General features: G+C 41.5%; 4 protein-coding genes across 5 annotated transcripts in view; 2 read left to right on the forward strand and 2 right to left on the reverse strand.

Moving 5' to 3' along the window:
* Positions 1 to 499: 499 nt before the first annotated feature.
* ddias (DNA damage-induced apoptosis suppressor) lies at positions 500 to 6252 on the reverse strand. Its single transcript, XM_076110144.1, has 5 exons — positions 5915 to 6252; positions 5514 to 5675; positions 4913 to 5012; positions 3417 to 3730; positions 500 to 2488 (listed from the first exon to the last, which is right to left on the reverse strand). The coding sequence occupies exons 1-5, from the start codon at positions 6034 to 6036 to the stop codon at positions 742 to 744; spliced, it is 2445 nt and encodes an 814-aa protein (XP_075966259.1). The 5' UTR covers positions 6037 to 6252; the 3' UTR covers positions 500 to 741.
* A 655-nt stretch (positions 6253 to 6907) lies between these two features.
* LOC142969771 (uncharacterized) lies at positions 6908 to 11088 on the reverse strand. The gene is made up of 9 exons (XM_076109774.1): positions 10959 to 11088; positions 9820 to 9887; positions 9583 to 9630; positions 9370 to 9434; positions 9237 to 9274; positions 8265 to 8344; positions 7785 to 7847; positions 7533 to 7583; positions 6908 to 7259 (listed from the first exon to the last, which is right to left on the reverse strand). The coding sequence occupies exons 1-9, from the start codon at positions 11041 to 11043 to the stop codon at positions 7206 to 7208; spliced, it is 552 nt and encodes a 183-aa protein (XP_075965889.1). The 5' UTR covers positions 11044 to 11088; the 3' UTR covers positions 6908 to 7205.
* Positions 11089 to 11559: 471 nt separating this feature from the next.
* LOC142970007 (uncharacterized) lies at positions 11560 to 21689 on the forward strand. The gene is made up of 10 exons (XM_076110152.1): positions 11560 to 11682; positions 11777 to 11841; positions 14409 to 14517; positions 14714 to 14862; positions 17833 to 17975; positions 18120 to 18282; positions 19106 to 19199; positions 19347 to 19425; positions 20028 to 20101; positions 20186 to 21689. The coding sequence occupies exons 1-10, from the start codon at positions 11669 to 11671 to the stop codon at positions 21165 to 21167; spliced, it is 1872 nt and encodes a 623-aa protein (XP_075966267.1). The 5' UTR covers positions 11560 to 11668; the 3' UTR covers positions 21168 to 21689.
* Positions 21690 to 22994: 1305 nt separating this feature from the next.
* LOC142970054 (uncharacterized) overlaps positions 22995 to 27768 on the forward strand; it is a 6640-nt gene continuing 1866 nt past the window's right edge. Inside the window, exons 1-9 of one of the 2 annotated variants that reach the window (XM_076110203.1) lie at positions 22995 to 23181; positions 23276 to 23340; positions 23426 to 23534; positions 23736 to 23884; positions 25845 to 25987; positions 26132 to 26288; positions 26927 to 26970; positions 27104 to 27189; positions 27337 to 27415. In XM_076110203.1, the coding sequence (XP_075966318.1) occupies positions 23168 to 23181; positions 23276 to 23340; positions 23426 to 23534; positions 23736 to 23884; positions 25845 to 25987; positions 26132 to 26288; positions 26927 to 26970; positions 27104 to 27189; positions 27337 to 27415 (846 nt within the window). In that variant the 5' untranslated portion in view covers positions 22995 to 23167. Of the gene's footprint in view, positions 23182 to 23275; positions 23341 to 23425; positions 23535 to 23735; positions 23885 to 25844; positions 25988 to 26131; positions 26289 to 26926; positions 26971 to 27095; positions 27190 to 27336; positions 27416 to 27768 lie in introns of both variants that reach the window. The other variant, XM_076110204.1, reaches the window with a different exon arrangement.

Below are 27768 nucleotides of genomic sequence, written 5' to 3' on the forward strand. Positions count from 1 at the left end.
GAATCATACACATCATCCTTTTACTTTACTTTAATAGCATTCATGGTTGTAGAACCAACGGAGAACAGACGGGGTTATGAGTATATTGCAGCAATGACGAGGGCGCAGCAGCAGAAAGTCTTAAAAACACAGTCAGCAATGCGTCAGGGACACATCCTACATGTTATGGTGCAAATACCTCAAACAAGGTAAAAAAAAAAAAAATAAATAAATAAATAAAAAAAGTTACACACCTGAATGTTCAAAAGTTCATCTGATCTGAAGCTTTTAGTTAACGAGACATTCCCACGTAAAGCCTTTGAATATTTAAAAGTGCATAACGAGACAATCTTCCTTTTTAAGATCAATCCCTAAAAGTATACGTGGACATCCAAACAATAAATCCATATGTGATTCATTTCGTGACTCATTACAAAACCACAGGCATTGATAAGAAGTTGCCTCAGCTACTGCTGTAAGAGTACTCACTCTTCTGGCGAGTCACCCATTTTACTGCACGTCAATAGGTGTGCCTGAGGCTGCTGAACCCACAAATGTTTACATAAAGATAAAGTGCAAATAGCAGAAGGTGGTGCAAGTAAGGATGCACATGTACCTTTCAACAGCCTCTCTCTTATGTTTAGTATTTGATGTATGGAATCTATTCTTAGATCCTTCCGCACAGAGTGAAGTACGAGCTGGAATTTCAAAAAGTTCATTCTTTTTGGATCAATGTGTCAAGACCGTCTGCAGCAGAACCTCTCAGATCGAGTCAGAGAACAGATCTCTAGACCAATCACATGACTCGTTCTCATCATCCAGGAGGTAACAATGAGATCCATCCAGAATCCCCTCATCAACCGTCTTACGGTCACAATCTTCTGTTCGTGCCAGAGCTCTCTGTGATGGTGTGAAGCTTTGAGTTCTTTTACAATAAACTCCGTCTCCCTGCTGCCCTTCCCCAGAATAACCTAAACGACCGCTGCTGTTTCCTGTCTGCATTCTCCTTCTGAGCTTCACACTCCGTTGTGTTTCAGCAACAGGAGTCGGAGGAATAATAACTTCACTGTCCTCATAATCACAGACAGTCACATCACAATCACCTGAGTCACACCCGGGGTTGATGGTTCCGGTTGACCCTGTGTTCAGAGCCCCTCTCTGGACCGGTGGGTGCTGCGGAGCCAGCAGATGTTTTTTATGCTCGTCTGGTTCCCAGAACCCCCTTTCGGGGGTACATCTGTGGCTGGAAGTCTTACTCCACACCAGGTCTTCTTTTGTAGACTCTCTGCCACACTGGGACAGCTGGTGAGCACTAACACAGTTTGATTTACAAAGAGGAGAGGTGCTATTGGCTGACTTTTTACTGTCAAATTGTGAACTGAATTCAGCTGATGTCAAGTTTCTGTATGAGGAGGCGGGTGAGCCTTTCACTTTTACAATGGGGGTGGACTGAGAGGGAGGGATGAAATCAAGACCTCGTGTGCCTGTTGGAATTAAACCGTCTCTGTTAATGCATCTTTTACGTTTCCGTCTCTGTTTGTCTGGTGTTGAATGTGAATCCTTTTCACTCTTCGGGTGCCGTTTGTTAGCTTTGGGAAGCAGTGGGCACGCTTCTGTGCTCGTCCTGACAGTTTCGGCACGCGTGTCGAGTTTGTTTGTGCTCATTTCGATAAGGAGTGAGCTACCGAATAGGTCTGCCGAACAATTGTAGGTATCCCCTTCAAGCTGCTCTTCTTCAGAAGACAGAGAACGAGCTTTCTCATCCTCCTGATTACACTCGTGGGTACAAATGTTCCTGGCTTGACTCTTGAATGCACATCCAACAGGGGTCTTGTACACCTGGTCGGGTAAATCATGTCCGTCACCTCCATCCGGTACAGGTGTATTGGTGATATCCAGTAATATCTGTGGTTGGATGTCTGTTATCTGTGTTTGACAAGCAGCAGTTGATTTATGTGATACGCTATTGTCTTGTGAACTGATTTCCAGGTTGTTTCTTGTTTCTTTCTTATTTCGCACGTTGAGATGTGGCTCCGTTTCACCAACAATGTCAAAATGTTTGTCATCCTCACACAAAAACTCTGAAAGACTCTCAGAGAATGGCAAATCTTCCCAAGCCAAGGAGCTTGACAAGAATGTTTGAGTGAGTTGTCGGGTAGAAAACGTCTTCTCCTCGGAGATGCTGTGGCCAGGTGGGGGGGGGCTGAAGCAAGTGTTCGGGATGGACGCGTTTCCAACGGCTTTCTCGGTTGATGAGCACGGGTATTTGGAAGTACCGCACTCTGAAGAAAGAAGAGGCAACAGCGCTTTCTCCTCTGTGACTTCACGGTTCTGCGGGCAGCCTCTCTGTATACGATGTGGTGTTTTTCTGTTTTCTGTCTGTCGGCTGTTCTCATCTCCGCTGTCCAGGAGACTGCAGCCTTCCTCCTGCTCTGCTGATGAAGTAACCAGTCCAAGGGACTGTTCCCATGGAGGGGTGGGAGCAAGGGTGCCATCTTGGTACTGTGAACTAGGATGAAAAGAAAAGCAATTCAAAGGAAAAAAATGAAAAGGCACATGTGAAGTATAAAGATAAAAAGCATGTGAAACTAGCCTTATTCTTACAGTAGATCGAGAGAATCAAGAGCAGACTTACAGAAGGTTTCAAAAGACACTTAGGACTGTCCATAGACAGCCTCCTCTCCCGTCTTATTGAATAAAGACCGTCAGATTTATTCTTTGCAAATTCAGTGTGTTGATGTTTTTCTTACATTTAAAAGAAAACACTTTTAGAGCCACAATTCTTAGGAGCTCACAGGCCAAACAGTGAGCTCGTAAGAATACATTCATTCATTCATTATCTTCGGCTCATCCGAGGCCCGGCAGGCTTAGCGGGGTATTTCAGACGTCCCTCTCCCCAGCAACATTTTCTAGCTCTTCCTGGGAGACGCTGAGGCGTTCCCAAGACAGCCGAGATATATAATAACTCCAGCATCTTCTGGGTCTACCCCAGGGCCTCCTACCAGTTGGGAGGCATCCAGGAGGCCTCACCTGACGCTGCAGCAAACCGCCTATCCATCTCCCACTCCATTTTTCAAGACTTGAGAGACTTGAACATCCATCCATCCTTTGGACAGTGACTGTCTCTTAACACGCAATCCAGCGTTTTCTGGCAGATAACCATGGCCTCAGACTTGGAGGTACTGACTCTTATCCTGACCTCTTATCAACCATGAGAGGCCCTTGAGCATACAGTCACAATTGAGCACCAAAAACATTAAGCTGATGGGTCCAGAAATGTGCGAGATTAGCCATGGACAGACATACAGATGCATAAACAAGCACACACACACACACACACACACATGACCAAACACATAATCTCCTCATGCTACGCTTGGTAGAGATAATTATCAGATAGAAAGTAATACTTATCAGTAGCTTCTTCGTGTTATTACCTTTGTGGTGATTGGGAAAGAAGACCCGAGGCAGGAAGTGTGGAGTTATTGAAGCTGCCGGCTGGACAATGTTGAGGAATCAGCAGCAGGGCAGCTGCTGGGGGTCTGGAGGTTTTGCTGGGGTCGGTGGATCCCAGCTCATATTCTGCAGCTCTCTGAAGAAGGATCTGATAATAGCTGAGCACTGTGCAGCCTTCCAGGCCTGCAGCTGTGGGGAGAATCATCTGACTGGCAATAAAGTGGACCGCTTCTTTACTGCTGGAGCCATTCGCAGCAGGCACTCCTAACCAAGGCCAACTTTCTGTTTGGGTTACCTAAAGGGACACAGAGCAGACCAGGGATGTTTGAGAGCAAGCAGCCTGAATACTAAACTAATTCAATTAAGCACTTATTTTGGACATGTTGCTGGATCAAAACTGGAACATTTGGGTGTGAAAAAACAATATTAATTTAGTTTTGTGTTCATTTTTTTAACATTAACACAAAACCCTAGATTTGTTTTGATACTAGCAGCACAGCTCTAGGGATGGAAAGACAATGGTGGTCTGTCGGCTGGTCGGCCCACCACTGTGGTCCAGACTGAAATATTTTACTTGATGTGTTGACAGAAAAATGTTGCGAAGACATTCATGATTCCCACAGGAAGAAATCAACTAACCTCTGGTGATCCGTTGACAGCTCTTTAGTTGTTTGATTATTATATATTATATTAGTATCAGCCTATTGATGCAGTAACATGTAAGATGCAAAAGGATGCAACCAGTGAGAAAGCTGGTAGCACTGGAAGAGTTGTCTGGAGCTCTGTGGAGGCATGCAAGGCTTCTAGAGGATGAATCCTAAAGACTTTGGGGATCCCCTGACCTTTCCTCTTCTGCCACCATGAGGTCGACATCTGTGGTTCGTGTTTTTTTTTCAAATTTATTTGACAATTGTTGGACGGATTGCTGTGAAATTTGGTACAGACGTGCACATTCCCCTAAGAATGAATTGTAATCTCTTTGTTGATCCCTTAATTCTTCCTGTAGCCCCATCATCAGGTGAAAATGTATTTTTCCCAATATCAGCAAAACTAATGACATTCCCACCAGCCTCAACTGTGTGTTCTGTTCTAATTAGCAATTGTTAAAATGCTACTATGCTAAAGTAAGACGGTAAACATGGTAACATTAGAATACCAGATATAAACATCTGCATATTAGCAGAGCAACTTTAGGATTGAGATCAGCGTACAGCTTACTTAGCCGGTAGCATTGCTGTGTAGACTCTTAGTCTTGTTTTAAAGAATTTTGAACAACATACATACTAAACAGGTTGTTAACTTGTCACAGCTCTCTGGTGGGCCAACTATGAAATGGTGACTCCGTTTCTAAGTTACCAAAAACACTTTTTAGTAGCCTATTGGCCAACATAAACACATACACCTAGATACATATCTAGATGTATGTAATGATAAGCTAATATCAGCCAAGTAGAGCAATACATAATCGCAATTGTACCTTTATACCAAAGATAAAATGTCTGCCAATGAAACAATCCTCCACCGCCTTCATCAGCAACGTGGATCTGGTTGACGGTCCATCCGAGTTCTCCACCAACCTACAGCATTACAGAAACAACAGAAACCCACAAGGCTTTCTACTGAACTGGCAAAGAGAGAAACCACCGATATCAAGATGAGCTTTTTAAATGTGCCACACTTAACACTGGTAAAATAAACACGGGTCTTCCCTCTGACCGACACAGGGTTTACCACAGTGTTGTATAAACAGAGTTATGTCACCTTACCTGACACCACAAAATCATAAAAGGTTAATACACTTGCCAGATATTTAATACTAATAATAGTGTTGTTTAGGCCACAGTCTTGAGTCTTCTAACTACAACAAGAGAACTTAAAACTGAAACTTTAAAAGATCTAAGTGGCTTAATCTTTTCCAGGGGAACCACTGCAACGTGCAGCATACTGAAGCAATGCTGCATGTGGACCAGGAGGTTTCAAGTAAGCAAACCACGCCGAGACTTGAAATATTACCTAAATAAAAGAGTAATAAGTGCAGACATTTTGAGTTGGTTGAAAGATAACTTCCCATCGCTCACCTCTGTAAACCTCTTGCATGAATGCCAAATAATGGGTTCAAGCAGGCTCCAAATACTGTTACTCCAAATATGGAGCTGTCCCGGGCCACCCTCAGTGAGAGACGATATCTGTAATCAACCTGCTCCCTCACACAGCTGTAACCACACTTGGAACATCTGCATCTGTGGTGGACAGACAGAGAATACAGGTCAACTTGTGTTAAGTGTGTTTTATAGAGCTAATTTGCAATGCAAGAATACAGCCTTTATATAGTCTAGCTAACGGTACCTCAAAATTAAGTGCTGGTATTGATTTCAGTTCAATTAGTTACTGTAAAGTTTTGAAAATACACTTCATGGACCCACTGCGTCCCCTTCAGAACTGAAATGAATCTTCTTCGTTGGTTGTTTAGTGTGTTTACCTCGTCGTGTCCTGCGGCTCAGCATCAATCCTCGAGAAGCAGTCTTTACAGCACGGATAAAACACACAGGCACTCTGCAGAGACAGCACAACACAATCCACCAGAGCCCGTCTCACAGGCATCCAACCGACCTCTTTGGAGAGTAACGTTGAGTTACTCTGAGGCACGGACACCTGGCTGCAGCTAGCAGGCTAACTGAGTGTTGTATTAACTTAACGCTACATGTAACCTCAGCAACTTTAACACCAACAATTGTTCATAAAGATAGAACCATGGGTGGGTCAGAGCTAAAACACACACTTAACGTCTCTAGACTGCCGCTCCACCGCGTACTTCTTCTGCTTGTTTTGGTTTAGTGGCGGCTGGAGAGCCAGTTTAGAGGCGCACTGTCGCCGCCTACTGGGCTGGATGTGGAACACACGATTGGCAGTAAAAAAAAAAACTGCTTAATTTGGAGGAATTTTAACATAAAAAATACTTGTTTTTTATTGATATGTATTTCACTTACTTATAGAGAATGAAGAACTATTATCAAAGATAAACAAAAAACTTGTTAATGTATTTTTGGATCTATTTCAATCTATTTTACTGTATTTTTGTGTCTGAATTAACGCTTTCGGAAAGTACCAATGCAACAGAAGAATATTTGGATATGTGTTCACGTTAAACATACTAAAAGCATTCATGTTACATTTCTCTGATAAAAAAATTGACTTGCCTTTGGTACCAAAAGTAATTTCAAAATGCAATTTTATTTTGTCTTGTGAAGTCTGGCAAAGAATGATGCAAACATTCAGTTTTATGAGTGTCTGTACCATCTGATCCTGTAGAGATGCAAGATAATACCGTTATAACTGATGAAGCATGGACTTTATATTACAATACTATGGTATTTGAGGCTGTGTGGTTTTGAATATTGCAACCGTTCATCAAAAGAAAAGACAATCTCCCTTTTTCTCCTTTATTTAATTGATTTCATGGTGTACACAACATAATATCACAGTTTACATTTAATCATTTGGTCAACCCATTGGTTGGCTACCATAGTAATTCTAGTAACGCACGGCACAAAAGTGTTACAAATATGTTGTTACTCAATTATACCAAAGTGACCACATTTCCTGGCAGAAAAATATATAAAATATTTCTGTTTTACGTACCATAAATAGCAGTTAATCTACTAAAAATACTTTGTAGGAAGGGTGTATATGCAGCTATTAAAATAAGTTGTAAAATGTGAATGAAGAGAGTAACCATAGTCCCACTGATGGTTTGTGTTTTCGATGGTTTGTTACCACAGAGGGGCTCTGGTCAGCACCCCTTTCCAGCTGCGAGAATCTGCCACCTTAAAACAGAGCAAGGAAGTGTGTGCAAACATGAAACCGAAAAATAATGACATGCAGTAAGAAACACAAAGACTGCAGAAACAGCGTAGAGACTTGGAGAATACATGAAAAATATGTCTGAGACTGTTGCAGCTAAATACTATACATTCTGGAAAATTGCAATTTGCAAGGTTTAATTTGATTAAGTTAGGTTTTCTATGTTTGATCAGAATGACTAAAGAGTTAAAAACTCCAGCAGCACCTTCAACAAGGTCATGATCACAATGACTCACCTGCATTCTCTTATGAAGAAACCTCAACTTCTGGTTGAGACATTCAATCTCCTGCGACAAGACAGACACGAAAGTGTTACGCGGTCAAGTGGATGTGGAGATACACTATCACGGTGATATGGTGACATTTTCACAATCAAAATCAATAAAATAACATGTCTGATGAGTAGGTGGCCAGGGTTACACTCATATGCATGAATGTGTTATGGTTATCGTTGAGTTCACTGTTGACGAAGGCCCAGAGAAAAATACCTGGCGTAGTTTTTCGTTGCGTCTGAGTTTGATCTGAGGCAGAAGTTCCTCCAGTCTCTGAATCTGTAATAAAACATGGAATCTTAATACAAGTTCTGGCAAGTAATAAAGCTTTACGATCAACACAGAATAAAAATGCCATGAAAAAATAGTACATTTAAAAAATGAATAGATACAATAAAACCACAAAGAATCTACTCCAAATTCAAAATGCTGAATCTTAAAAACGTTTCTATTACTTTGTTAATTTCTCATTTGTCTGAAGGAAAATAACTTCCCCCTTCCCAGAGAAGATGTATTTTTGTATTGTTATTGGCAGTGTTGTTCTACATTAGATAAACTCATTGATAGTTTTAAATAAATACTAAATGGCTATTTCAAAGGACACGTGGTTGAACATTTTCTCCTCCAGAGAGGAAGGTCATTTTATGTTGGAGCAGCACTGCTGAGTGATTCTGAATGAATCATTCATAATCCTACCCTCTTGTCAATAGTCTGTAGCCTGGTCTTCATGCTCTTGTTGATCACAGTCATGGTAATGGTTCTGGGCTTGGGACACACTGGGAACAGAGACATCACAACCGTTACAGATATCTTGCCTTTCCTTCAGACTGAATTTGAGTTTCACTTGTGAAAGAAATGAATATGGCTAATAACTGATTTAGGCAAAAGTAAAGGAGTACTATCACATTTCTGCAGCAACTACCATGTGTTCTAATGCACAAAGGAGAATACAATATACAGTACCAACAAATCCAGATGCTTATAAACATTTTTAGCTGTGGGCAGATGTGTAGTTAGCCAGGAACTATATGACTAGCGATACTGTGTTGCCTTTTCTCCTCCTTTGTGACTCAAAATGTATTGCAATCCATTTTGGTTGAACCTGTACTTTATGTAACCAGGATTTATGTCATAATCTAAATGTCATCTGCTTTAACATAGTGTAATAGTATTTAACACTATAATGTAGTTGTGTGCAGCCATGGGTTCCATATAGTGTTTATTAATGTACAGTATTTGTAAACAATTATAACTTCTTCTGTGAGGACATATTTTCATATTACTACAACTGTGTTTTGTTATATTGTCATTTATTATCTGTTTATGCGGGTGTCCACAGACAGTTAGCTTAGCTTAGCACCCAGACCTGATACAGAGGGAAACAGTGAGCCTAGCTCTGGCTAAGTGTAATAAAATGTGCCCACCAGCATCTCTAAAGATAGCGATTTATGTCATATCTCGTTTGTTTCATTTAATTAAAAATCGAAATGGTAAACTATTAATTAATGGATGAAAAAAAACAAGATATACTATATTATCAGCAAGCTTTCGAGGTGCTTGTTACGTGTTGCTAGTGTAGAGGCCCCAATGAAAGGCCCCTGTCCAGATCTTGACCCACAGTTTAAGAAAACAGTGTCAAAGAGACAAAAAACGTGAGTCCACTCTTACCATGCTGAAAGATCTTGGCTACCTCAAGCACATAAGGCCTGTGGTGAAAAACACATGACACCAGTAGTAATTAATAAGAGTATGCACTGAATAGATGTAGAGACTTAACTGTGTGCAGTCAAAGACTCCTTACATGTGCTTGCTGTTAGCAGGGATCGAGCTGTTCAGAGGGATCAGACAGCCGCGGTGGTTCCTTAACTGCAAACAGACCAAAGCACAAGTCATTTCACAATTTCAGCTGCAACCAAAAACAGATTTTTCTTTCTTTTTTAACAATATTCTGCAGACACATGCATTTCTGTAGTAGGGCTACATCTCTAACATTAGGGCAAAAGAGTCATTGTACCTTGAATATGACATCGGAAGTGTTCAGCCCAAAGGTAGTGGTGATAATCTGATAAAAAAGATTTAACGTGAAAATATACAACATGAAAAAAAACACAGAGCTTTAGTTATTTATCTTTTTAATAATTATCTTTAATATTTAAATTTTCTATATTTTGATACTTATATTAGATAGGTGAACAAGAACATACTATGTAGGTACAGTGATAATAACAACAGGTGAAGTTCACTTGCACACCTGTATGATCACGGTGGCCTCAGCTGCTGGAGGAATGGACACTTCTCGAAGAGCCACCACTCTGTCGTCTGCAACGGACACAACATGAGATGCTACCACTTTCTAATATATCAACCTTTAAAAATGTGTTGTAACTACTGGCTTTATTAATGACGCAAAACAACCTGACCCAACCAAAACATCTCAAAACAAAAAGAAAATGATTTCAAATATTGGAATGAAACCAGTAAATCATAAAGTAAAATAAAGAGAGTACACGGTTACAGTCACATTATCCAGGGAAGCCAGGCTGTGTTCACTTTGGTATCACAGAGAGGTGGAGACAGAATCTCACTTCTTACTGTACTGTGAGAAATAACCATTAATTAAGATAAGAAAGATCACGCTCCAGTATGCCACTGAGGCTAGATCCATCACAAGTGTGATGTAGAAAATTAAAACCTCCAATACACATAAAGAATGGACTTTAACGTGAAGTGTGTCCAGTATTTAAACTTTTGACATAAAGAAAATATTTGCATCTTTATATATTCTGGATATTTCAATGAGGGAGCAGCAGTAGATGTCATTTTAAGAATTGTCCCTTTTGTGTAAAAACATAAAATAAAACGCCATCACAAACACACACACACACACACAGACAGACACACACACACACACACACACACACACACACACACACACACACACACACACACACACACACACACACGGCTGGCCCTAATCATTCCGTTTTACAGTAATCCATATTCAGATTAAATAGATGTTTATTTCCCTCTTTAAAATACTACACCATAGAATAAACCTGATAACACTCAACAGTCAAATGCAGCTGCTGCTCTCCTCTTTGACCATTTATGGATACAAGCCTCACCAGCTACAGCTGACCAATTGCTGAAGTAGAAACAAAGTAAAAAAAAAATGAATGTATGAATAACGTGAGTATCCAGCATACTCACGTTATTCATACATTCATTTTTCTGTCCATGACAGAAATATGAGCGCTTAGTGAGTCTTTAATGGGTTAAAGAGGCTAGTTGACATGGAAACCGACGCAGACGGACACAAACAGAGAGCAGTGGCTGAAGAATAATCAATAACTGATTGTAAAGTCATAACACGTGCAGAAACATACGAACCGTTTTTGTCAAGTCGTCTCAGCGCGATCCAAGCCTTTGATGCACGTGGTGATCTGGGAAAACTGACGTTAGACATTTTAATCATCCGAACAGTAGCACGAGACACGAGAGTAGCCTACCTGCGACTTCCGGTTAGGGACTTTCAACATACGTCTTTATAAATGTACTCTGCTCTCAAATATGTTAATTATAAAGTGTCCTACATCAAACAGATTAGTGAGAATAATAACTGCACAAATAGATAATGAAATGACTTTGGGTAACCAAGACAGGTCAGTTTTTTTAGACAAATGTGACATTTATTCATATAGTCTGTTTTAATTTAATTCAACATGCGAAACACCGATTATCCACTGGATGGCGGTAGATAGATAGATAGATAGACAGACGGACATTCTTTCCCCACTTTTAATCCATATGGCCACCTATTACACCTTTATCGCTTACATCATTCAACATTATTATTTATGTTAGTATAGCTTGCACTTAAATCTGCTGTCGGGGGGGGTGTTGCCTTCTTTTCACTCTTTGAGGAAATGGGCGTGTGAGGCTCTTCCATAGAGTTAGTGGCGCAGCATTTCCATAACAGCTTTCCACATCAGGAAGACTGAGACTGTCATGTAAACACGCCTACATTACATTTTCACAACATGGTTCGTAGGTGACTTGGATTGTTGTTTCGAAGGAGAAGTGGAATAATTCGTTTCAGCATGGATTCAAAGAGGTAATCCGGAGTCTTGGAAAGTGTCTGTGTTACTTAAATCATTCAATCTGTCGCATTAAAGTGAAGAAAACATCTGATATTGTTTTTCTTTCAGGCGCGTCCGGGATAGGATCTCTTTTGTCCTGCTCATTTTAGGGAATGTTGCAACAGCTCTCTCTGGTACGTATAGTGGAAATAGACATCGTTTATATAGTCGATGCAATAACTCATTATCATAATTATTGTTGGAATGCTGTTAAGCATTCCAACTATTGTTCTTCAAATCTTTATTCTTCCTTATATTTGTTGGAATGCTGTTAAGCATTCCAACTATTGTTCTTCAAATCTTTATACTTCTTCTTATTATATTTCTTCCGTACGCTTTTTGAAACTCTTCTGCTCCTTCATATTTTAAGCTACAGAAACCGTTCAACTATCAAAATGTTCAGCTCTTTCAGCAGAGGGCTGCTATGACTTTTCATATTTCTAACCTTTAAACTTTATGAATTATTAAGCTTTTTGCAATTTTTTTTTTTGAATGGGTTCCTATGGAGAAAATGTTCAAATCCTCTTCAACTTTCAAATCCTTCTACTTCCTCATACTTTCAGCTACAGACACCATTTTAACTTTAAAATGTTGAGAAAACCCTGATCTATTGCCACCTTATTCAGCTTTTTGATATCTTTTATACTTTTTGAACTGTTCCATTTTAACTTTTATGATTTTTTCACTCCTTTTCTGACTTTATAATGGGTGTGTATTGTGCAGCTTAGAGTGCGTGATGTCACCGCTAGAGTGAAGAGCAGCTTGAGATTCTTGTGAAAAAAACATTTGTCTTTTGCCACTGTGTCCACAATCTTCACTCTTCATGCATAATTTCTGGATGTAGAAGTAGCTAATCTTGTCCTTGTCGTAGACAAATGACTGTGGAATCCCACAGATTTACACATTTGACACAGAAGCCTGTAATTGAGAGGAAAACCAACTTTCTGCTCCATAGAGACCAATGTTAAATTTTGCTTCAAAAACATCTTCCACAGAACACGGTACCCCATTTCTAAATCGCCAGTTCAGCCACATTTTTTACACTACAGACACAATTTTTACAGGATCTGTTCTTCAACTCATCCTTCCTCTCATTTATTAATATCGGAGCAATAGGAGCTACGGTTATGGGAGTTTTGAGGATTTGTTTGAGAGGTGTTTCCCTGTTTAATCTCCATGAAAAGGCTGCAAGGACACAGGTGTTTCTGATGAAGCTAATTAGTGATGTTGATAAACACGACTCACAGACACACACGCACTCCTCTCTCTCTCTCTCTCTCTCTCTGTATGTCTCTCTCCCTCTATCTCTGTATGTCTCTCTCTCTGTGTGTCTCTCATACAGTCATTCAGGTCTTACAGCTTTTTACAGGACTCCCCTCCCCCCACTCCATTTTAAAATAAAAGCCCCACAGAATGAATTCTAACTGAAATGCTTGTGATGAAGCCTGTCATTTAATAACCTCTGTATGTGTGTTTCATACTTTCTGATTCTGTCTCCTCCTCCTCTCTCCCCCACCCAGCCCCACCCTTTCAAAATAAAAGCCCTATGGATTAACTGTATTTAAACGTTACGAAACCGTTCGAATATCAAAATATTCAACTCTTTTAGGAGAGGGGTGATATGAATTTTCATATTTGTAATCTTTAAATTCTTTGAAATATTAAGCTATTTGCAATTTTCTTTTGAATGGGATCTCTATGGAGAAAATCTTCAAATCCTGTTAAACTTCTTCAACTTTCAAAGCCTTCTTCTTCTCATACTTTCAGCTACATATGACTTCATATTTATAATCTTTCAACTTTTTGAATTATTAAGCTTTTTGCAATTTTTTTTAAATTGGATATCTATTTTCAGCAATGTTTTTGAGATTCATTTCAGCTTTCAGCATTCCAACGCATTTTCAGCAGGAAATGCATTTTCTAGTTAGTGATGTTGATAAACACAGACTCACAGACTCTCCAACAGGTGCGTCCTCACCATGGCAACCAGTTACACGCACGCAGGCAGGCTCTCTGTCTCTCTGTCTCTCTCAACACACAGACACACATGAGTTGGAGATATTCATGGAAGATCGTTAGACCTCCTGTCTGTCTCACTCACTCAGTCCATAAAACTGTCTGTCTGCCTGTCTCACTCACTCACTCAGTCGATATACCTGTCTGTCTGCCTGTCTCACTCACTCACTCCATAAAACTGTCTGTCTAGCTGTCTCACTCACTCAGTCCATATAACTGTCTTTCTCACTCTCTTCTCTCTCTATCTTTCTGTCTATGTCTCTATCACTCTCTCTCTCTCATGCAGTCATTCAGGTCTATGAGATTTTGAGAGGACTTTTCCCTTTCAAAATGTTCAGCTTTTTCAGGAGACGGGTGCTTTGACTTTTCATATTTGTAATCTTTAAACTTTTTGAAGCTAAGGATCTCTATGGAGAAAATCTTCAAATCCTGTTAAACTTCTTCAACTTTCAAAGCCTTCTTCTTCCTCATACTTTCAGCTACAGACACCATAGTTAGACATTTCAACTAGAAGGGTTTTCAGCAGTGCAGTTTAAATGCTTTTGGGCTTCAACATTTTCCAGACGGGTAGTCTCCCATTTCTTAATTTTCAGCAATTTTTTTACAATTAATTTCAGCTTTCAGCATTCCAACGCATTTTCAGCAGGAAATGCATTTTCTAGTTCTCTTCGTGTGTCTCTTTCAGGCCAACATCTTGAATGTACCAACGACTATACTACGGGATTCTTTTGCCACTTTGAAGCACAAAACTGCACTGAACACAGTTTGACTCTCCGGGGCAACGACTTCAATGCGTGAGCTTTATTTTGTTTGTTATTAGCCGATGTGTTTCACTGCAAAGCCATTTATTATGTATTGTTTAGCTTGGTTTTGAATGATTTCTGTGTCGATTCAGGCATTGTTTTTCTAATGTAATATTAAATATCAACTGAAATATAAATATATCATACAGGCTATTTAGAACATGATGCACCATCTTGTATTCCACAGGAAAGGGAGTAGCACTTTCACACAGTGTGACAATGGACGGTGTTGTTGCTCCGTTGAAATGATTCTGATCTTGGGGGAGACTCATACAGCCACAGTTCGGAAAGGAGACAAGATCATAGAATCCCAAATCATCAGCGTCACAGACACCAGTGAGTTGACTTTAATGAAAGTACCGACAAATAACCTGTAGCTGCCAGATATAGACGGATCCAGATCCAGGTGAAGAGTGAATGGATGTCAGACTGGATGGAGGTTATGAAACATCCATCCATCCATTTTCCTCCGCTTATCCGGGGTCGGGTCGCGGTGGCAGCAGGCCAAGCAGGCCAAGCAGGCTGACCCAGAGTAGGCACTCCGACCCCACCTGGAGGGAGCAATCCACCGGTTTCCGGCAGAGAACCATGGCCTCAGATTTGGAGGTGCTAACTCTCATCCCCGCCGCTTCACACTCGGCTGCAAACCGCCCCAGTGAATGCTGGAGGTCATGATCCGAGGAGGCTAACAGGACCACATCATCTGCAAACAGCAGAGAGGTGATCCCGAGACCCCCGAACCTGACGTTCTCCGCCTCAAGGCTGCGCCTAGATATCCTGTCCATGAAAGTCACGAACAGGACCGGTGACAAAGGGCAGCCCTGGCGGAGGCCAACACCCACCGGGAACGTGTCTGACTTATTACCGAGAATGCGGACACAGCTCCTACTGCAGTCGTACAGAGACCGGATCGCCCGTTGTAATGGGTCCGGCACCCCATACTCCCGCAGCACCCCCCACAAGAACCCCCGAGGGACCTGGTCGAAAGCCTTCTCCAAGTCCACAAAGCACATGTAGACTGGTTGGGCAAACTCCCAGAACCCCTCCAGTAGTCTTGCGAGGGTAAAGAGCTGGTCCACTGTTCCACGGCCGGGACGGAATCCGCACTGCTCCTCTTGAATCCGAGGTTCGACAAGCGGTCGAAGCCTCCTTTCCAGCACCCTGGCATAAGCCTTCCCCGGGAGGCTGAGTAGTGTGATACCCAGGTAATTCGAGCACACTCTCCGGTCCCCCTTTTTGAAGATGGGAACCACCACCCCGGTCTGCCATTCCATGGGCACTGATCCCGACCCCCATGCGACATTGAAGAGGCGTGTCAGCCAAGACAGCCCAACTATGTCCAGCGCTTTCAGCATCTCAGGGCGGATCTCATCCACCCCAGGCGCCTTGCCACCAAGGAGCTTTTTAACTACCTCAGCGACCTCTGCCAGGGATATGGGTGAGCCTCCCCCTAGGTCCTCAGGTGCTGCCTCCTCTGCAGAGGACATGTTGGTCAGGTTTAGGAGTTCCTCAAAGTGCTCTTTCCACCGCCCGACGATGTCCCCCGTCCGGGTTAGCAGTCCCCCCCCCCCCCTGCTGAGAACAGCCTGGGGTAAGCCCTGCTTTCCCTTCCTGAGCCGTCGGATGGTTTGCCAGAACCTCCTTGAGGTCAACCAAAAGTCCTTCTCTATGGCCTCCCCGAACTCCTCCCATGCCCGAGTTTTAGCATTCGCGACCACCGCAGCTGCAGCCCTTCTGGCCTGCCGGTACCTGTCAGCTGCTTCAGGAGACCCCTGGGCCAACCAGGCCTTGAAGGTCTCCTTCTTCAGCTTGACGGTTTCCCTCACCTCCGGTGTCCACCACCGGGTTCTCGGGTTGCCGCCACAACAGGCACCGATGACCTTCCGGCCACAGCTCCTAGCGGCCGCGTCCACAATAGAGGCTTTGAACATGGTCCATTCGGATTCCGTGTCCCCAACCTCCCTCGGGATGTGTGAGAAGTTCTTCCGGAGGTGGGAGTTAAAGACCTCCCGGACAGGGTCCTCCGCCAGATGTTCCCAGTTCACCCTCACTACACGTTTGGGCTTGCCGGGTCTTTCCAACCGGTTCCCCTGCCATCTGATCCAACTCACCACCAGGTGATCAGTTGACAGCTCTGCTCCTCTCTTCACCCGAGTGTCCAAGACATATGGCCGCAAATCAAATGATACGATTACAAAGTCGATCATTGATCTCCGGCCTAAGGTGTTCTGGTACCAGGTACACTTATGAGCCACCTTATGTTCGAACATAGTGTTCGTTATGGCCAAACCATGGCAAGCACAGAAGTCCAATAACGAAACACCATTCGGGTTCAGATCGGGCAAGCCGTTCCTCCCAATCACCCCCCGCCAGGTTTCTCCGTCATTGCCTACGTGAGCGTTGAAGTCTCCCAGGAGAACTATGGAGTCGGTAGGCGGCGCCCTTTCCAGGACCCCTCCCACCGACTCCAAGAAGGCCGGATACTCTGAACTGCTGTTTGGTGCATAAGCACAAACCACAGTCAGAGCCTTGCTCCCCGCAACCCGTAGGTGCATGGAGGCGACCCTCTCATTCTCTGGGGAGAACTCCAACACAGCGGCACCCAGCCGGGGGCTCGTGAGTATCCCCACTCCCGCCTGGCGCCTCTCACCCTGGGCAACTCCGGAAAAGGACAAAGTCCAACCCCTCTCCAGGAGCTTGGTTCCAGAGCCAACGCTGTGTGTGGAGGTGAGTCCAACTATATCTAGCTGGTATCGCTCCACCTCCTGCACCAGTTCCGGCTCTTTCCCCGCTAGCGAGGTGACGTTCCACGTCCCTAGAGCTAGTCCATGCTGCTGGCGATCGGCATGCCCAGGCCTCCCGCCCGTCCTGCCGCCCGGTCTGCATTGCACCCTACCCCGATGCTTGTCCCTGCGGGTGGTGAGTCCACAGGGTGGCTGCTCCATGGTGTTTCTTCGGGCTGAGCCCGACCGGGCCCCATGGGCGAAGGCCCGGCCACCAGACGCTCGCCTACGAGAGCTCCCCTCCTGGGTCTGGCTCCGGGAGGGTGCCCCGGTTTCCCTGGTCCGGGCGAGGTGGCTGAAGTCCGTGGACTAACTGTCATAAGGGTCGTTTTGAACCGCTCTTAGTCTGGGCTCTCCCCTGAAACCTGTTTACCTTGGGAGACCCTACCAGGGGCTAATGCCCCGGACAACATAGCTCCCAGGATCACTGAGCCACTCAAACTCCTCCAGCACGTTAAGGTGGCGATTCGCGGAGGAGCTATGAAACATTCCTCTTACTATTCTTATCTCTCTTCTTCTACAGTAAAGCCTAACACCCCAACAATCCGCTCAGTGGAAGAATCCAATGGAAATTTTCAAGTCACATGGGATACACACATGGCACCTCATATGAGGAGTGCATTGAAACATTATTTGACGTACTATAAAAAAGGAGACACAAAAGCGGTAGGAGCAATTTCATATACATTTCGTTAAACACTCAGATGATTTATCCTAGACTTAGTCTTGGCCATTTGGTTATGTCAGGTTGCCGGTAAGTTAAAGAGACTATGATTGCTGTTTTTTATAATTATTGTTTCTCCATACCAGGAACCTATGATGGTCACACCAACTACAAGTAATGAATGGAATTCCTATGAAATACTTGGTAGACCCTTGGACCAAAACTCAACATATGTTGTCAGCGTGAAAACCTACATAGACATCAATGGCAAGTTCAGTGACAGTAGTAAAGAGGTGGAATTCACAACCGGTAAGTGTCATCTTCTCAGTTTTTTATTTACAACAATAGGAGAGCATGTCTTAAATAGGTTGATGGACCCACGTAGACCAATCAGGTCACACTACACTACACAATGACATCTTTCATTCAATCAAGAATCATAAACATCACATCATGGCACCAAAGGCCTAAAATATCAGCATGAAAACATATACATCATTTAGCCATCTTCTCGTTTTCCCTATGGGGCAAATATGTGCTATTCTCCTGGTTTCTTGTAGGGGCATTGACGCTGTATTATGGAGCTCTGCTGGCCAAATTTACCAAATGTACACAACTAAACTGGTGTGTGTGCGTGTGCGTGTGTGTGTGTGTGTTTGTGATTCCATAACCATATGAGCAGAGAGCAAGTGGCTCTCATGGCTGTTCAAAGTGATTTTGTTGGCTATTGTTGTCTATAGCGCAAAATAAGGTAATAGTATATTAAAAGGTAACAACAACAAAAACTGATCCATGTTTACATCTTATTTGTCTTTAAGATGGAGTGTGTACATATTAATTGTGCATGTTAGGTCAAATGAACTTCTGTAATGAAATGTGGTCACTCAAATCAACATAAATGTGTAACCACATGGCCCTTTAAAGAAGTGACAACACCAACAGCTGCTGATGCATTATACAGTGTTCATAGGTGTTGAATCGTCCCACAAGCTGTCATTGTGGAGACCGTTCCACATGATACAACCCTGGTGCAAATCTACAGTTATATGCCACGCACTTGTCTCTATAGTTTGTCTCTCTACTGCATGTAATTTGTGATTTCTAAATGTACCTCATACATGTTACTTCACAGCTATGTCCCCTTTTGACCTGTCCTTGGTTATCATCATCATCCTCAGTTTGGCTGCAGTCATCATTCCCGGTGTGATATTCATCTCTTATATAAAGTAAGTCATGCAGATAAAAAATAGTTTTTGCATTTCTCTGTTCGTGAATTATATGCAAGGCTTTTCCCTTCAACACTGTAACTCCTATGTTGTGTTTATGTGACATGTTTGGGATTTTTGTTAATTGATTTGTCCAATTGATTTTAGGCTCAAAACAAAGTGGAGGGACGCAGTTGCCAAATGTCCAAATCCCAAACTTGGTGTTATTCATCCAAGCAAGCCAAAGGTGAGTCACCTCGTGATGTAAACTTGATGTTGGCTGAAAATAAAAATGAAAACTTGCAGCTTCAATTGTTGCATCTGTTTATTTTACTTAATTAATTACATGTGAGCAGCATATTTTTTAATACTGTTTAGTTTTGGCATTTTCTAACGTTAGCCGTTCAATGCATTTACATTCTGCATTCTACTCTTTTATTGAAACGTTTCAATACAGTATAGAGTTTGTATGGCTGCACTGTAAACATATATAGCAGTTGTACACTAGTATACATGATAGTTACATGTAATAGTTGTGTGTTGTATTTGTGACATAGTAGCTGCTCAGCAGATGTTTCTTGTAGTAATAAACTGCTCTTGCTGTTACCACCAGCAGCCCTGGTACGGTTTCACCAAACCAACCAAGACTGACATCTTAATGATTAACTTTAAACTTCTCCACATACTTTCAGTAAATGTGTCAAACAAGTCAATCTGAAAATGTTTTTTTTCCTGTACTGTTAAATCATTTATGGGGAATCTATTGGAAAATAACTTTTACAAATTGACCCATTTAACCAAAAAGTATCAAATCTGTAGTTTTAATTGTTTTTATCCCCCTTGTTGCAGGTCTTGGAGCCTGGAACAATCGTCGTCTCCCCTGCCTGTGTTGAGCTCCTTGTTCCAGATGACAGCAAACTATGGTTAGTGTGGCTGCACTAGAACATTTCCTTAAGGATTTCTATGTGTTTGTTTTTGGCTCTTGAAGTCTGTTTCTCTCTATTCAGGTCGAAGGGGTCACTGGGAGACACTAGCAGTGGAAGCCTTCAGCAAAGCAGTGGAATCAGTTCTGGCTCTTCTTGTCTCAGTTATGCTAATACAGAACCTGCTGACATTATAGCCTCTGTTGACGATGCCCTTAAGAAAGTCTTTCCCAATATCGGCCCGTTCTCACCTTTGACCACCAGAGACAGTAATTTACTCTCCTCTCCATACAACCCTTGTGGTGTCCGAGCTGATGACATGAGTTGTTGGTCATCCGGCTTTGACAACAAAACCTATTCCATCCTCATTCCCAGCTGCCCACATCAGATTCTGACGGACAGCTCTGAGGTCCAGACGCCGGCTGAAATGCTTTGTGACTCTGCATACCGTCCTAGTGCGGGTGACATTGTGACCTGTGTTAACCCACAGGCACCAACTTGTCCGCTTGTTAATTCACTACCAGGGGTTCCATCTATTATGCCAATGGACATGTCATATCAGCAGTGCAATGCAGATTCTGGGGCATTTTCATATGCAGAAGACTCCAGTTTGTCCGCCGTCTCTAGCGGCACCAACACAATTGGGTCATGTGATCCTGTGTCCAGAGTTGAGGCCAATTGTGAGAGCTCTGAGGAGGCGGTTCGTGGTGCGACAAAGCAACATGGAATAACTGAAGGGGCAGCTAGGTGTGATGAAAACCCCTGCTACGGCTGCGTGCCTGCAGGCTCATGCAGCTTTCCTCCAGTGGATGACGACTACCAGCCATTTCAGAATCTGGTGGAGCAGCCTGATGTTTTGTTTTCCGAGGAGAGAAGGGATGAGAAAGAGGAACATTTGAACAGGTATACAGAGGAATTATTGACCAAGTTGCCTCAAAGCTTCCCATGTTTCATTAATGTCCAGGGAGGCCAGTGTCTCTCTGAGCTCCAAAAACCTTTTCTCTGTTTGATCCCTGCAGACCAGACTAGGCCATTAACCTCAGACAGCGGCTATCAGAGTGTGTAGGGCTGAATTTGTATGCATTCATTTTTTGTGTGTCATTTTTGTTTTTTTAATTACTGAGAAACATTGCTGAGAAATGTAGATGATGAGAGTGAGGTAGAGGCGGATGTAACAGACAGTGAATGGTGTTCCTACTCTTTAAATCATACCTTTGTCATACGATACCTTTGTCATGATATCTGCACATGAAGATCATGTGATACGACGAAAGCTCCACAACAGTTAACAAATGGACTTTGAGTTGACATTAGTTTCTCAACTGTGACATGACTGTTAAAGTGTATGACTGCCTATGATGTGAAAAGAATCCCTGAAGTTTGTACATAAAAATATTCACGTAAAATTTCTGTCAACAGAATGCACTTGTTTTGAGTTTTAAATGTGTGCTTGCTCCAGTGCTTGAACAAAACAGATACAGTCACTCGCATGTCCGTAACTCACATGTCATATTCAACTATGTTATGTGTAAGGTCAAATGTGTTCCCTAAATGTTGAATAAAGCAAAGAGGACTGTGTCGCTGTAAATCATGTCTAACTATCCAGTCTGTGCTGTTGTGTTAATAAGACTTCAGTAGAAATGTGAGTTAACAGAAGGCTCATTTCTGGGAGATAATTTCAGTCTCTCTCTGAGCTTACTTTGACTAGAGGAGTCAACATCATATGTACACAATTTGGCCATCAATACTGAGCCTTTTAAGGAAAAATACATTCAAACTGAGTAAAGGTCTGAAAGCAGACAGCTGTCGTAATGAGCTGGTGCTATTCGGGCTTGTGAAATGACTTCCTCATAGCTCTTCTCTGGAACTGCTGAGCAACTGTGGTCAACTGTGAACAAGAACATACTATGTAGGTACAGTGATAAAAACAGATGCTACCACAGATGCTACCACTTTCTAATATATCAACCTTTAAAAAAGTGTTGTAACTACTGGCTTTATTAATGACGCAAAACAACCTGACCCAACCAAAACATCTCAAAACAAAAGGAAAATGATTTCAAATATTGGAATGAAACCAGTAAATGATAAAGTAAAGTAGAGAGAGTAAACGGTGGCAGAGTACCCGACCACTGTGACCGATAGAAAATTAAAGACAAAGTTGACAATGTGCAGACTGAGTGAACACAGCCCGGCCGTCACAGGCAGACCACATTACCCAGGGAAGCCAGGCTGTGCTCACTTTGGTATCACAGAGAGGTGGAGACAGAATCTCACTTCTTACTGTACTGTGAGAAATAACCATTAAGATAAGTTTTCTTTGGAAAAAAAGAAAGAAATATCTATCCATCTCCCTGGTCCTCAGAGGACCATATTTATGTGAAGAGAAAAATCAATGTGTAATATTAGCTGCAAAATATGGTGACTGTTGCCATACAGTAAGAGGTGTGAGAAGATTTGTAGTAAATATTTCAGATGTATTACATCTGTAAAAGAGTTTGTGTGTTAGAATTGTGTTTGTTATATTGTGATTATCTATTTAATTCAATTTACTGAATTATTCAATATTGTTTAATTTAGCTTAGCATAATTCTTTATAAATCTACTCTGCTCTCCAATATGTTAATTATAAAGTGCCTTCATCAAAAAGATTAATCAGAAATAGGCTGCTAACTACACAAAATAATATGAAATGACTTTGGGAACCCAAGACAGGTCAGTTTTTAGACAAATGTTACATTTATTCATATAGTCTGTTTTAATTAAATTAAACATGCGAAACCCCCAAGTGTCCACTGGATGGCGGTAGATAGATAGATAGATAGATAGATTGCACTCAAATCTGCTGTCGAGGGGGAGTGTGTTGCCTTCTTTTCACTGTTTGAGGAAATGGGCATGTGAGGCTCTTCCATAGAGTTAGTGGCGCAACATTTCCAGTAACAGCTTTCCACATCAGGATAACTGTGAGACTGTCATGTAAACACGCCTACGTTACATTTTCACAACATGGTTCGTAGGTGACTTGGATTGTTGTTTCGAAGGAGAAGTGGAATAATTCGTTTCAGCATGGATTCAAAGAGGTAATCCGGAGTCTTGGAAAGTGTCTGTGTTACTTAAATCATTCAATCTGTCGCATTAAAGTGAAGAAAACATCTGATATTGTTTTTCTTTCAGGCGCGTCCGGGATAGGATCTCTTTTGTCCTGCTCATTTTAGGGAATGTTGCAACAGCTCTCTCTGGTACGTATAGTGGAAATAGACATCGTTTATATAGTCGATGCAATAACTCATTATCATAATTATTCTCTTCGTGTGTCTCTTTCAGACCAACGTCTTGAATGTACCAACGACTATACTACGGGATTCTTTTGCCACTTTGAAGCACAAAACTGCACTGAATACAGTTTGACTCTCCGGGGCAACGACTTCAATGAGTGAGCTTTATTTTATTTTTTTAGTTATTAGCCGATGTGTTTCACTGCAAAGCCATTTATTATGTATTGTTTAGCTTGGTTTTGAATGATTTCTGTGTCGATTCAGGCATTGTTTTTCTTATGTAATATTAAATATCAACTGAAATATAAATATATCATATAGGCTATTTAGAACATGATGCACCATCTTGTATTCCACAGGAATGGGAGTAGCACTTTCACACAGTGTGACAATGGACGGTGTTGTTGCTCCGTTGAAATGATTCTGATCTTGGGGGAGACTCATACAGCCACAGTTCGGAAAGGAGACAAGATCATAGAATCCCAAATCATCAGCGTCACAGACACCAGTGAGTTGACTTCAATGAAAGTACCGACAAATAACCTGTAGCTGCCAGATATAGACGGATCCAGATCCAGGTGGAGAGTGAATGGATGTCAGACTGGATGGAGGTTATGAACAAGGGCGTAGGTTTGGTCTCAGCATTGGTAGGGACACTGGGCACTGCCAGTGAACTTTGACAACACAAATATGAACTTTTCTCAAATAAAGAATATCCGCGTCACTCCCAAATCCTAATTCTTAAAGGGACCGCACACAATGGATGGAGAATGGACCTGACAGTGTCAACTTTATATCGTTAAGTATGATGATAGGCTATTGGATTGTAATTTGAAGGGGGAGAAAACATACAAAACAGAACGCACACACATATGTAGCATGTTAGAGTTATAAATCACTTGTCCATGTGAGAAACAATAGTTTCATTTAATGACATCACCAAAATAAAAATATATATATTTTTAAAGCCAATAATGCCAAATTATTTGGGGGGGCTGAAGAACATTTGAGGGGGGCTTCAGCCCTCCTAAAATAGGCCTAACGACGCCCCTGGTTGATATTATGTTGAACATGCAAACTTTATTAAAATATATTAACATTTGTGTAACTTGGAACTGAAACATAACAGTAACAAAACCTTAGTTTAAATACAAAACAGTATTCTGCACCAAATAAATAATAATGATTAAATAAATGAATAAAAAACGTTCTGCTAAAATGCCAATATGCAACAGTATATTCTATTTCCAAAATATATATAAAAATCTTTTAGTTGTGCAGCCAAAAAAAGACAAAAACAATTAAAAATAAATCTATTCTGCAGCACTTAATAGGCTACAAATAAAGTGTTTTCCTCCTTTATGCAATTATTAGTAGTGCTGGGCAACGATTACAATTTTTAATCACGATTAATCGCATGGATTTTTTGCGATTAATCGCGATTAATCTCATTGTTATTGCAAAGTTCAATAATAAATTCAAAAGTAGTGTATTGCGCACTTTTATTTTAAAAGTACTGCTATATGAACAAAAGGGCAATAACATTTGGTTTGCAAACACTTTAAACAAATCAGGTGCTTTTTAACAGCAGTATTCCCTTTACACAGTAGCGATCATATTTCTTGCACTATCTGTGCTCAGTGTGCTGACTTTATGTGAAACGTGCACTGCTGTGCAACAGGAATAAAATGTTTCAGCACGTTTCAGCAAAAATGTCTGTCTCCATGACAGTCAGAGCATGTGAATGCAGCTCTACTGTTCATCAATATAATGCTGTAACTCAGAGGTGATGATGGTTACCCAGCGATCAAAGAATAAAGACACTTTACGCACAATTTAGGTGTATTTTCCCTTTAACTCACGAGATGCAGGTAGCATGTTTTATACTTAATGTGAATATAATTCATACTTTGTTGGCATCTTATTCTGAAAATCGGATGTTCATCTGAAGAAACCGGATGTTGTCTCACGTTAATCTTTCCGCTACCTTTCAAAGTCCTTCGCTCGCTCCCGATCTGTGCCGTTTCAATGCGTTTACCGTGAATTTCAGCATATAGGTGCACTAACATGTAAGTGTCTGCTGAGTTGACCGCGGAGATCTGAGTGTCTGCTGACTTTACCGCAGCGATGTCCAGTAGTCTCCATTCCTCCACCGCTGCCAGTGAGCAACGGACTTTCAAAATAAAAAAAACGCGCTCTAAAATAATTGTCGGCGTTAATTAATGAATGCGTTAACGCGATAATAACGCGTTAACTTGCCCAGCACTAATAATATTACGAATGAGTTTGCAAATATATTGTGCAAAATTATTTTTTCTAACAGGCAATTGAAATCAACAAAATATTAGTGGGGACAATTGTGTCTTTCCCAAACTTTGGTCATGACTAGTCCCTATGGACCCTATGCAAACCTACGCCCTTGGTTATGAAACTTTCCTCTTACTATTCTTATCTCTCTTCTTCTACAGTAAAGCCTAACACCCCAACAATCCGCTCAGTGGAAATATCCGATGGGAATTTTCAAGTCACATGGGACACACACATGGCATCTTATATCAGGACTGAATTGGAACATTATTTGACTTACTATAAAAAAGGAGACACAAAAACGGTAGGAGCAATTTCATATACATTTCGTTAAACACTGAGATGATTTATCCTAGACTTAGTCTTGGCCATTTGGTTATGTCAGGTTGCCGGTAAGTTAAAGAGACTATGATTGCTGTTTCTTATAATTATTGTTTCTCCATACCAGGTAGAGGCATTGGTCACACCGACTACAATTAATAATTGGAATTCCTATGAAATACTTGGTCGACCCTTGGACCCAAGCACTACATATGTTGTCAGCGTGAAAACAAACTACTGTGGCAAGTTCAGTGACAGTAGTAAAGAGGTGGAATTCACAACCGGTAAGTGTCATCTTCTCAGTTTTTTATTTACAACAATAGGAGAGCATGTCTGAAATAGGTTGATGGACCCACGTAGACCAATCAGGTCACACTGCACTACACAATGACATCTTTCATTCAATCAAGAATCATAAACATCACATCATGGCACCAAAGGCCTAAAATATCAGCATGAAAACATATACATCATTTAGCCATATTCTCGTTTTCCCGATGGGGCAAATATGTGCTATTCTCCGGGTTTCCCGTAGGGGCATTGACGCTGTATTATGGAGCTCTGCTCGCCAAATTTACCAAATGTACACAACTAAACTGATGTGTGTGTGTGTGTGTTTGTGATTCCATAACCATATGAGCAGAGAGCAAGTGGCTCTCATGGCTGTTCAAAGTGATTTTGTTGGCTATTGTTGTCTATAGTGCAAAATAAGGTAATAGTCTATTAAAAGGTAACAACAACAAAAACTGATCCATGTTTCCATCTTATTTGTCTTTAAGATGGAGTGTGTACATATTATTTGTGCATGTTAGGTCAAATGAACTTCTGTAATGAAATGTGGTCACTCAAATCAACATAAATGTGTAACCACATGGCCCTTTAAAGAAGTGACAACACCAACAGCTGCTGATGCATTATACAGTGTTCATAGGTGTTGAATCGTCCCACAAGCTGTCATTGTGGAGACCGTTCCACATGATACAACCCTGGTGCAAATCTACAGTTATATGCCACGCACTTGTCTCTAGTTTGTCTCTCTACTGCATGTAATATGTGATTTCTAAATGTACCTCATACATGTCACTTCACAGCTATGTCCCCTTTTGACCTGTCCTTGGTTATCATCATCATCCTCAGTTTTGCTGCAGTCATCATCAGCGGTGTGATATTCATCTGTTATGTAAAGTAAGTCATGCAGATAAAAAATAGTTTTTGCATTTCTCTGTTCGTGAATTATATGCAAGGCTTTTCCCTTCAACACTATAACTCCTATGTTGTGTTTATGTGACATGTTTGGGATTTTTGTTAATTGATTTGTCCAATTGATTTTAGGCTCAAAACAAAGTGGAGGGACGCAGTTGCCAAATGTCCAAATCCCAAACTTGGTGTTATTCATCCAAGCAAGCCAAAGGTGAGTCACCTCGTGATGTAAACTTGATGTTGGCTGAAAATAAAAATGAAAACTTGCAGGTTCAATTGTTGCATCTGTTTATTTTACTTAATTAATTACATGTGAGCAGCATATTTTTTAATACTGTTTAGTTTTGGCATTTTCTAACGTTAGCCATTCAAAACATTTACATTCTGCATTCTACTCTTTTATTGAAACGTTTCAATACAGAATAGAGTTTGTATGGCTGCACTGTAAACATATATAGCAGTTGTACACTAGTATACATAATAGTTAAATGTAATAGTTGTGTGTTGTATTTGTGACATAGTAGCTGCTCAGCAGACGTTTCTTGTAGTAATAAACTGCTCTTG

Source organism: Anarhichas minor, unplaced genomic scaffold (genome assembly GCF_050575085.1).
Source record: "Anarhichas minor isolate MPS153535 unplaced genomic scaffold, ASM5057508v1 ptg000042l, whole genome shotgun sequence".
NCBI lineage: Eukaryota > Metazoa > Chordata > Actinopteri > Perciformes > Anarhichadidae > Anarhichas > Anarhichas minor.